Source organism: Mya arenaria, chromosome 14 (genome assembly GCF_026914265.1).
Source record: "Mya arenaria isolate MELC-2E11 chromosome 14, ASM2691426v1".
In the NCBI taxonomy this organism is placed as follows: Eukaryota; Metazoa; Mollusca; class Bivalvia; order Myida; family Myidae; genus Mya; species Mya arenaria.
In genome coordinates, this window is record NC_069135.1 from 32,817,804 (window position 1) to 32,829,336 (window position 11,533).

At 35.5% G+C, this 11,533-nt stretch overlaps 1 protein-coding gene across 1 annotated transcript; it reads right to left on the reverse strand.

Moving 5' to 3' along the window:
* Positions 1 to 1,395: 1,395 nt before the first annotated feature.
* Positions 1,396 to 10,204, reverse strand: LOC128218493 (uncharacterized). Its single transcript, XM_052926168.1, has 8 exons — positions 10,098 to 10,204; positions 8,031 to 8,813; positions 7,665 to 7,795; positions 6,776 to 6,943; positions 6,238 to 6,434; positions 5,403 to 5,491; positions 4,472 to 4,621; positions 1,396 to 3,733 (listed from the first exon to the last, which is right to left on the reverse strand). Exons 2-8 carry the CDS (start codon positions 8,811 to 8,813, stop codon positions 3,620 to 3,622), a joined length of 1,632 nt encoding a protein of 543 aa, XP_052782128.1. The 5' UTR covers positions 10,098 to 10,204; the 3' UTR covers positions 1,396 to 3,619.
* Positions 10,205 to 11,533: the final 1,329 nt, after the last annotated feature.

The following is an 11,533-nucleotide window of genomic DNA, read 5'->3' on the forward strand; positions in this document are numbered from 1 at the left end:
CCATTCACCATGAAGATTTTGACCTCTTGGGATTATTATTTTGTTAAGACCTTGCCGTTTGATGCACCTATAAGTTGCACGACGTTTGAAGATTTAGCACGAGCTCTGGGTAAACAAATAATTGCATATCACCTTGCACAATAAATGAAAACTTTTGGCCTGCCTCATCTAGACACTTATCTAATACACTAAAAGATATTTAAATAATTATGAGCCATTACACAGGTAGTTTAAAGTGTCTCCATCATGGTAACCTAGGGTCGACCAACACAGCTCGTATGCCACGAACAGCGTCCTAAGCTAGCGTCTCAACTAGTGTCTTTGACTGAAAACTCTGATTGTTCTGACAATTATAATGATGGGACTTGTATCAACATGCTCTCGGTAAATAATGACATTCAAGACTACATGGAATTCCTTGGTATTATACAAGGTAGATCTTTTCAACAGAGACGCACCTTCAGGGACTTTAATGCCGACGTCAGTTTTATTATCTTTCAAGCTGACAACTCGTGTGCACCGCTTCTGAAACAATTCCTTAACAAAAACAAAAAGTCAACTGTTAAGTGTAATAAAACACGCTCAAAATGCTTACATGTTTAACTATTTAAATGTCTGTTCTGATGATAAAGCAAATGTCTCAAGGCCCCCGAGTTACACCTCCTCTAACGTCAATTCCTGGAGCTGCCCCTGCGTTGTGACATCATGACCAAAAAATTCACATAAATAATGTATGTATAAGTTCTATTTGATAGTATTGTGTAACCCTATTAAAATAGTGCCTCTTCGTAATTCCATGCTGTAGGTACGATTTTAATGTGAATACTACTGGATGGAATTTCATTAATCTGCATATATAATCCGTATTATATCATGCATAGGACACACTTTTTTACCCCCAATTCTCGTCTTAAAAATTGCCTGCATCCTTTCTATGCTATTAGAATTTCATCTGTTTTTTTCCAAGTCCATTTCAGGTCGAAAATATCGGACCGGGGAAGAACACGGTAATAGTAAGTATCTGTACTGCGTCACCGAAGAGAACAACTGACAAAGGTAAAATGACGCAAGTTAACACACGCAGAAAGACAGTTATCGAAATATGCCTTATATACATTTTTTTTTAATTCAATATACGTTATAAATACTTTACCAACCTCAATTTTTTGCGGCTCCGATTTTAACATTTTTCCGCTGTGTCCTATCTTATATATTAGGGGTTTTTACCCGGTTTTTTTTTTTCAACTATTTTTTTGCCTGCGTGCTATCTATGCTAGCTTCCTATACATGATATAATACGGTTTAATGGTGAGTGAGAGGCATCCTCGGCACCCCAGCGTAACATATAACCTATATATAACTGGTTTTATTTCATGAACAGTTGAACAACACAACTTAAATAGCTTAAATTTTAATTTCATATATCCATTAACATAATTGCATCATACATACATTGGTTTAAGACAATTTTCAAAACAAATATTCATCATGAAGTTCATAAAAAACAAGAGCTGTCACAGTATGTGATAATTGCCCCCAAATGTGACATTGAGCTATGAACTAGGTCAGTACATGAAAAATTAAAGATCAAAGATCTTGCATACGACACACAATCTTTATATGCCAAACACATGTGCCAAGTTTGTTGTAAATCTGTCCTATACATGACAAAATTACAGCCCGGTAATTCTATGTGCATAATTACTTGACAACCTACACTCAGCATTCCATTAGAGTTAGGGACAAGGGTCTTGCACGCAACACGTCGTCTTGGTATGTGGAAGACATGTGGCAAGTCATTTTAAAACCTGTCCATACAACAAAGTTACAGCCCGGTAACTTCAACCTATACTCTGTGCCCTTATATGCAGCATTCCATTGTGAAAAAACAAAAAAGTGTGATCTTGGAATTAGAGGTATGGACGCGGGTCTTGCACGCAACACGTCGTCTTGGTATGTTGAACACATGTGGCAAGTCATTTTAAAATCTGTCCATACAAGATAAAGTTACAGCCCGGACACGACAATATATACTCAGTGTGACCTTGAACTAAGAGGTAGGGACACGGGTCTTGCACGGGACCTATCGTCTTGATACGTCAAACACATGAGGCAAGCTATTTTAAAATCTGTCAATACAAGTGAAAGTTACATCCCGGTGTTATTGAGCCGAACACAGGGACGGACGGTGCGATACATAAAAAAAAAAATACATAACATAAACCTAATTAAGTTTACACATGTATTATTTACTCTTATGATATCAATATTGCAGAAAAAAATAATCATAGTATGAAGTACTAGGGTTTTAGTGGGTGAAAACCAATGCCTGTTCAGCCAAGAAAAAAATGATGCCTTAAGGGTCGATAGTGATGCAAAAGTTGATAGAGGGACCAAAATTTTATATGTTTTGAGGTTCCATGTTTAACAAGCATTACTCATATACCCGATGCAACACGAAAAGCTGTTTAGGAGTAAAGCTTTTTTTACGAAAGAATTTTTTATCAGATTTCCAATCAAAAAGCATTTATGTTTTTCCGGAAATGTCTTAATACAAAAAGAATTTGTGAGTCAAATTTATCGGAAATGCCCAATCAACAATGTCTTGTGGCTTTGTGTTGACTGCAGCTATTTTAAATAAGATATATGCATTTTTTGTAATCTGGAAATGTATTCCATCCACAAAATTTCATTATTTTTCTGAATAACTTTCTTATTTGACAAGATATCATCAAGATCTCTCAAGACATTGTTTAATAGAAAATCTGTGGCATTTTGACATACAACGAAGTACTGATGTTGACGGACTTTTCTGTAATAGTGTGCATGCTTTTTGATACAAAATCTGTTTCAATCTTTTTTTGTAATTTTTTTTTAACTCCTAACTAACCCAAAACAAGTCCCCAAGAATAAATGTTTTGCTCCCTCAAAAGAACATTTTAATTTTTGACCTTCCCCACCCACTTTGCATCACTGCCGGCCTTTAACACCATAATCACTAGGCCACCAGGACTTATTTTTGGTCCAATAAGTCAGGATTGAGGATAAACTCCTCCATAAGTCTGGGTGAAATTTTAGGCATTAATCTGGGGTTAATTTGCACAGTAAACTCATATAATATGTGATCAATTTCAAGAAAAGAATCTCTCACTATGCATAATGTGATGTACCAGGTAAATACATTTGCCCCGAGTTGTAAACCGATTTTTTATGAATCGGTTTTTGGTTAGATTTTTTACTATTACATAGGGTGATTTAAAAAATCTGTTTTTGGTCAACTTGATGCCAAGTAAATACGGTATACAAATGTGATGCATATTTTGCCTTTAAACAATTCATTGATAACATCACTCATAATGTCAACCAAACAATCTTGCAACGTCATTAATGCTAATGAAAATTGTGGTCTTCAAAGTCAATATTTGAGCAAATATCAACATCTGCTGTGAACCATCCAATTTTCATATCTCAAGCTGAAGTGATTTCAGCTGTATTTCCCCTGTGTACCATGTTTATATATCAAGATATAGCCATTCTGGCTGTATTTCCCCTGTGTACAAAGTTTATATCTCAAGTTTTAGCGAGCCCAGCTGTATTTCCCCTCTGTACCATCCTATGTTCATGTTGCAGGTTTTGCTGGCTTTCCCCTCCGTTGTCGTTTCTGTTTCAGTTCTGCCTCCCATTCTTGTCTGTACATCGTGTAAAGTCTCATGGCAGCTTGGGCATCCTGGATCTGTAACCAGGAAGAAGACATGGAATTAAGAAGTCAAATATATAAGCTGGAAACTAACAAAATATTTTGCCTTCAGTAAAGAAATTGTATTTTTCCAATTTAAACACTCTTCAAATTTCATGTTCACAAAAAAGATGGGTATGGCACACATCCAAAGGTAAAATTTTTGGGAAAGGTTGGGGTTTTCTTTGGCTTTTGCAGAATAACAATGACATCCTTTAATGATTATGGCTATTAGTGTCGAAACTGTGAGAATTTTTCAATGATAAGCCCTGGGGTATGGACAGTAGGATGGTAGGTGGGGGGTGGGGATGGTATGCACAGTATGCCAATTTCATGTGACTTGGTATGCACAGGGCGCTGGTCAGTGTGTCCATTTCATGTGACTTCATTTTCATTAGATGTATTTCGTCATTTTTATCTCATCTGAATATCTTAAATAGTAAATGTGCTGCTGAAGTTACACTTTAGCAGCTAATAGAGCAACTGTCTCCTTTTAGAAACATTGATAAAACTGTTTAGTAAGTGCACAAGCATTTATTTTTAATTATGTCACAAAGGTGTCCCTAATTATTATCTACACATCAAGATTATGTTGTTGTTTTTTTCAATCTGATAACAGTGATATCCATATATATGTATAACGCTCCAAACGCTTCATTTTTGCAAACTACTTCTTCTAAGTTTTACTTGATATCTGGGAATGCAAGAATACAATGTACACATAATCTTTCTTACCGAGTTATGTTCCCCTTCCTGGACCCTGACAGCTAGCACCTTCTCCGACAACTTCTTCAGGGACGGAGTTTTCCCGCCTGTCAGTTGACGGAACTTTTTAAACCTGGATGTGTCTCTAATACGCTTTCTCGGGTGACTCAAAAACAAAACCTGAAGTAAACAATCATGCATGATGCAAACACTGTTCTGCCTCATTTCTTGAAATAAAAGAATCTCAGTAAGACCATTGGATTAAGTAGCAATATGATTTTAAAAACCCTTAACCTCATGTCAAACCAAGCCATATTAGGCCTGCCAGTGTATGGCTTATCAGTACATTGATTTTCAGTTGCCGATAGAGATAATGAGCCCCTATATACTGCACCAGAAATATTGGAGAATATTAGAAAATTGACCCGTTTGCAACATATTATTCTAGTATTTCTTTTGGTTCTATCAATGATTGATCATTATAAAGTTGGTAGGTAATTAAATCCAGTGATATAATTTGTATTCTTTTCCCTAATTTATTTTGGTGAACTATTTATAAACAATCACAAATGATGTAAACAGTTTCGATGTATTTCATATTTTAATACTCTCAATTGACACCTACACATTACAAACTTTTTTTTGTAGTATTTCTTTTAATTTAGTCAATTATGAATGAATATAAAGTTTGTTGCATATTAAATTTCAATAAAGGGGCCATTTGGAGTATCAATCATGCAGTAAAAGATAGCATCACATTATTGCGCAATTATGCGGTAAAATATATCATAATTCATCTGATTTCTTTTTACACATAATAATCAGCACATGCTTTTCTTAAAAAACATAAAAATCTACTTAACTGTTAAGTTGTTTTTCACCACTTATATTCAAGATTTAAGTTGATTGTTAAATGAAATGTTTGGAACACAACTGTTTCACAATTCCATTCAAAACGTACCTGTAAGTCATTAGATATGGCATGGCCAACTAGGATCCTGTCTTTCAGTATGTCTGCAACATCCTTCTGCACATCCTCAAAGGTTGAAGCTAAAAATTCATCAAAACAAAGCTCTTCAGAGGATGATCATAGAGAAGGCTTAAGGAATCCAACCCAAAAATAAGCTAGCTCTCTGATAGCTCCATTTCCCTCCATGTTGATGCCTGGTCAAGTCCCATACTGTTTTGGCTTGCTCCTTTGAAAGATATTTGATGGCTGATTACTTATATGTAAAATCTATAACCAAAAGTACATCTTACATCAAGTTATTACTGTTTGTACATTGTATATGTCCTTTCCATTTTAACTGAAATCAGACGTAACCTAATAGCCCTTTAAGCCTGAAAACTTTGGTCATGTATCATTTTCAGTAGAATCCTTTTATTCTATTTTCCTGCACACAACTCCTTCAAATGATACCAAACTAAAATGGGGTCACCAGGCATCAAAAATTCACATATTTGTTTGATTGGTTTCTTACGACCATATCTAAATATGGTTATATATGGCATGTATGATGTATTAGTAAAGCTTAGCGATGCAACATTGATAGTCCATTGATTTTATTTCAGATAAGGTATGCTAATTGGCCCTTTTAACAATCAATGGACAAGTGCTTCAGCCTAACTGAAAGACAATGATACGCAAATAAAGATGACAACATCAGGACCATGACAATGCCAATTTCTAACATTTCTGCAACCTCCACTAATCAACACCTTGAGGATCCAGCAAGAGCTAGAGCTAAATTATTTGGCATGTTTCAATGTAGCAATGCTAGAAATTTTCCACCTACCACCATCTTGAAGGTCCTCTGGCCGGACACCGCTGAACTGTGTCCGGTAGTCTGTGACCTTCTCCTTGGGCATGACAAAGGAGTCATAAACTGGTTCTCCGTGCTGATTAACTATGGACACACGGGCCAGCACACTGTCAGCACCATCTTCTCCAACCCCAACCATCTCACAGTCCATACCAACCACTTTTGTCAACCTGGTTTAACAACATGACTACATTATCACTATTGGATTTATCCATATAGTTCAATTTAATATCGGTTTGATCATTTTTATTTATTGAAAAATTAAGATGCATTATTACTGCTACATGCCATGTAATATTTACCTAAATGTACATGATTTTTATTAAAGTTTTGTTTAACATTTCATAATCCATGATTTACAACGATTTTTAAGATACTTCTAGTTTAACTTGTTAATATCTACCATAAGACACAATAGCATTCTTATAGTTTTAGTAAGTGCTTCTAAAAGATTACATTTTTTTACTCCTCATTTAAAAATAAGGCTAACATATGATATTTTCAGTCATACCCTTTGTAAGCATCGGCTTTTACTAGAGGATTACTAGATTTACTAGAGACTGCAGTTCCCTCCACCTGATCAGAAGGCATATCAGCAGAAGGCTGGGATGGAACACTAACAAGGGGTTTCCGGTCCAGCAGTATCTCGTCTACATCGTCAAACCAGATCTCAGGAGTACTGCAAACACACAATATGCTACATCATTGCACATGTTATGCTACACATTTAAATAAATATGATTATCTGATTTTATTTGACATAATGATATCAATTCAAACTTTATTCCTTCAATAAAATAAACTTTAAACAGCATTGAAATTTGTTAAAAAGCAGTGATATAGAATCAATTATGATACATATCTTTATATTAGTTCACATGACTGTCTGTCATGTTCTATTCAAATAAGCCAAGCCATTTAAGGATAAAACAAGAGCTTGTGTGGAGCACGTGCAAACTCTTCGAGTTGTCCAGGATTATTTTTCAGACCAATAAGGGGCATAACTCGCCAATTACTAAATTCAGAGCAATGGTCCTTTCTCTACATGTACATTTGTCCCTAGCAAACATGTACACCAAGTTTCATTGTAATGTCTTGAATGGTTACTGAGTTATGACCAAGGTTATATATTTGCCATGAACACCCACCGCAGCCGTCCATGAAACCAAGGCTATGACAACACCTCAACTTTTCTCTGATAGTTTAACACTAAAACATTTCTGAAAATGTGTGATTTTTGTCGTCCATAAAATTAGTGAACAAGAGTAAGTGAGGACCCTGGCTCATGACTATCACAAAATTGCAATTGGTAGTTTCTGCACTTAAGCTTTCGCTAAGAATTTTTGTTCTGGAAATTTACTTTAGAAATTATATCAGTACAACACTTTGACAAGCATTACCTGATTTCATCTTCCTTTGCCTTCAAACTGGTAGATTTCTGCTGCTCTTCCACTTTCCTTAACTTTGGGTTTCTCAAAGCATGCTGTGGTAGCTTCCTCTTCTTCTTGTTCTTTCCTTGGCCTGCTAAAGTCTACGCAGAGAAACAGTAAAATCACTTTTAGGAGCCATGCAAATTTTGCATTATAACATCAATCTTTTTAATGAGTTCTGTTAATGTTTGCTACTTTTTTAAACTACATGCAATGAACTTCTCGCTTAGAAATGTATAGTCTCATTATCTATCCGCCTATATCTGATCTTCGGAAGAAAAAACAGGGTGTATATAAGATTATTCAATTCAAAAAGTATTTGTGAAAAAATAATACCTGTTGCAACTGTTTCCAGTTTTTGGTGGAATCTTCCGCAGACTTTGGGAGATCAGATACACGCATCTTCTTCAACTCACTTATTTCCGCCTTCTCTTCATCTAAACCTTGTTTCTTCTTCGACACACTACTTTCTGCTATTCCTTTACCTAAACCTTGTTTCTTCTTTGACTCACTACTTTCTGCCTTCTCTTTACCTACACCTGGTTTCTTCTTTGACACACCACTTTCAACCTTCTCCTTACCCAAGCCTAGTTTCTTTCTCTCCAATCTTCTCAATTTCTTATCTGTCTGCTTCTGTTTCCACTCCAAGCGCTTCATTTTTTTCTTACAAGATTTACTGCTTTCTGAGTCACTTTTAACTTTATGAACCACATTAGATGGCTTCTGTCTCACATGGTTATCAGTCTTTTTAACAATTGCCTTGTCACTACCTTCTTTGTTAAGTTTACCACTATGTTCATTAATATGCTTTTGCTTTTTGTTTTTAGTTTGTGGTGATATGCCGTTATTTTTAATAGATCCCCCATGGTATGCACTACTGGCTAAATTGGTACTAACTTGGCTTGAACCATTCCTTACTATATCTGATTTCATTATGTCTTTGAGTCCAATGGCATCTTTTGGAAGACCAGCAGCCATTTTCTTAATATTTTTTCTGTTCTTTTTATTAGACTTGGCGAGATTTTGACTTTTGTTAACACCTCCTATGCCACCATTGCGTTTGCCTTCCTGCATTTCTTTGTTTGACTGTGGTACTTTCCTTGCTCCCATTTTATTCATCTGAAACACAGAAACAGACAATAGCAGGGAGGTAGATTTGGGTATCCAAGTCGGTAGATTGGATTAAAAAGCTATAGATTTTTAAATCCCTTGAATTTTAACTAAAAAACAATGATGGATAAGATGTTAACAAACAGTTAATGGTTGAATATAAAACGAATATAAACCTTTATCATCTATAGTTAATGGTTGAATATAAAATGAATATAAACCTTTATCATCTATTTCAAACATAAAATACTTCTCTAAATACAATTTCAATTTTTTTCAAAACCCCTCTGGCTCTGTTTTGCACAAACCAATTTAGACGTTAGGGATTGGAAGAATCCTCTATTACACGTCTATTATGCACCAGTCAATTGTAACCACGCCCCCCCCCCCCCGGTCCGGGGTATACCGGGGATAGCTGGGGAAATGGGCCGTGTTTTTACCTTTCAGGTGGCACCGCAGTGTTGGGTGAATGAGGTGGTTTTGTCTTTGCCTTAAATATAGCGGGGAATAGGCCTTACCTAGGGTCCCTGGGGTGCGGGGGCATTTGGCAGGGATTTTACCATCTGTTCGTCCCCGCAGGTCAGGGATTTTAGCTGGGGTTGGTCCGACCGGAAGTCAAAGTCCCCGCTATTCCCCGGACCTGGGGTACCATAGTTACAATTGACTGGTGCATTATTTTAGAATAGTTGCTTTTCATTTTGACATTTGCAACCAATAATTTCTACACTTGAAAATTTTAACTCTAGGTCCTATGAAACGTTATTTTTGGCTTCTGAAAACCCAGCAAAGGTGAAGTTTGCATTTAAAGCTGCACTCTCACAGATTGAACCTTTAGACAAATTTTTTATTCTTTGTCTTGGAACGAGCCAATTTTTGCGAAAATCCATGGAAACCAGTTATATTTGACTGCTGATTAAAATTAGACGGAGATTTTTATATTTAAGTTCAAAAATTGATGTTGTTGTGCATTTTTCGTAAACCGGTAGTAACAGTTTAAGCCATAAAACATTAATTTTCAAACAAATATGAAAATCTACAATCTGATTTTTTGTCAGCAATCTTATATCATTGGTTTGCAGATATCTATCCAAAAATGTGCCCTTTCCAAGACAAAAAATAAAAAAGTTGTTATAATGTTAAATCTGTGAGAGTGCAGCTTTAATGACTTCGTTTGTTCATAGATCATTAGATGAGCCAAATGTCTGATAAATTTGAAAACAAAGCAAACAGCTTAAAACAATCACATAATGGATACACACTTTAGAAATTTTTATTTAGACTCAAAATCAGTACCTCTGTTGATGTGATGAACTTTAAACTGCTTGATTGGTTGTTTTTTATCAATAGTTAGTGGGACACATGGGCGCAGCCATCTTCGTTAAAGAGAGACACAACGAAACACTCATATGTTTTAACTATAGCGCAGTTATCTCCCCTACGCTGTACAACTTGACATTACGATTTGGAAACAGCTATGGATCGTTGTACATAGCAATAGCGGTTGTTGGACTCACCGTTGCCATGTTTTTTTTATGTTTACGTAAAACATTTTAATATGTATCCTTTTGAAATAACATAAATTTATGCTTACGTTTTCATTCTAAGCAATTATGTGTGTGTGTGCGTACGTGTGTATGTTCTTTCAGAAGGCCACATTGTAAATAAGTTGTGTGTTATGTTTGTTAGTTATATCATTATGGCTATGTCTTAATGTATTACCTTCTTTAAATAAAGTTATTATTATTATTATAATTGTTATTATTATTATTATTATTATTATTATTATTATTATTATTATTATTATTATTATTATTATTATTATTAATATGATGTTCAGCCTATAAGCATATATCGCAGATCTGACGAGACGTGACATCGACAAACCATTGCAAGTACAGCTCACGATGGTCTTTGGTCATCCGCTGTCTGGACTTGAATCAGGATTTAACATTTAGTATCAGATTTATGTACTATATATCCAATAGCAACAAGTACCGACATGGCTGTATTATTTTTCTGGTCTTAAAAAGGAGTACTCAGTGAAACGCATTTCAAACAGAACCAACGTCTGTTTAATTGACGTTTTCGCGAATGATACATATATTTGAAAAACGACTTTCAGAAGTAAAGATCAACTTACATTCTCTTGACAATGTCTCCCATCTTGGTGGAATTTATATTTGTGAAGTGGACTGGGATCCTGCATCAATTTGGCCGACCTTTTTGTTGGTCACCAATTATTTAAACAGTTGTTTTAGGGATTTTTGTTGTTGTTTATTGTATAGCACGTATGAGCATCTTTTTCAAAACTGGGTCGTTTGAGTTTGAAAGGGCTAGTGTTAAGAGGTGGTTTTTGTTGTTGCAGTGGTGGGTAACATATCCATTACTAAATTTTCAAGGCTACTAGAAGTCGAAAATGCGCGGCGGAAATTCGCCAAGTGGCTAAAAAATGTAGCGGGTGCAAGATGCTTCGCATGATCACTGTATGCGCCGAGAACCAGTTTTGGGACCCTTTTCAAAAGGGTAGCATTACAACGAGTGTTTTTACATCCCGAGGAAATAGATAACATAAATAATAATTTAAATAAATAATAAAAAGCGCCATCTTGGTATACGCCGAGAATCGGGACCCTTTTCAAAAGGTTTGTTATACAACGACTGCTTTAACATCACGAGGAAGCAGAAAACACAAATAATAATCTAAAAAAAAATAAAATATAAAAGCACGA

Coding starts and splice junctions, on each gene's coding strand:
- LOC128218493 (XM_052926168.1), bottom strand. CDS start 8,813: ATGAATAAAATGGGAGCAAGGAAAGTACCACAGTCAAACAAAGAAATG. Junction 7,796..8,030: donor ACTGGAAACAGTTGCAACAG/GTATTATTTTTT, acceptor TTCTCTGCGTAG/ACTTTAGCAGGCCAAGGAAA. Junction 4,622..5,402: donor CCATATCTAATGACTTACAG/GTACGTTTTGAA, acceptor TGTTTACTTCAG/GTTTTGTTTTTGAGTCACCC.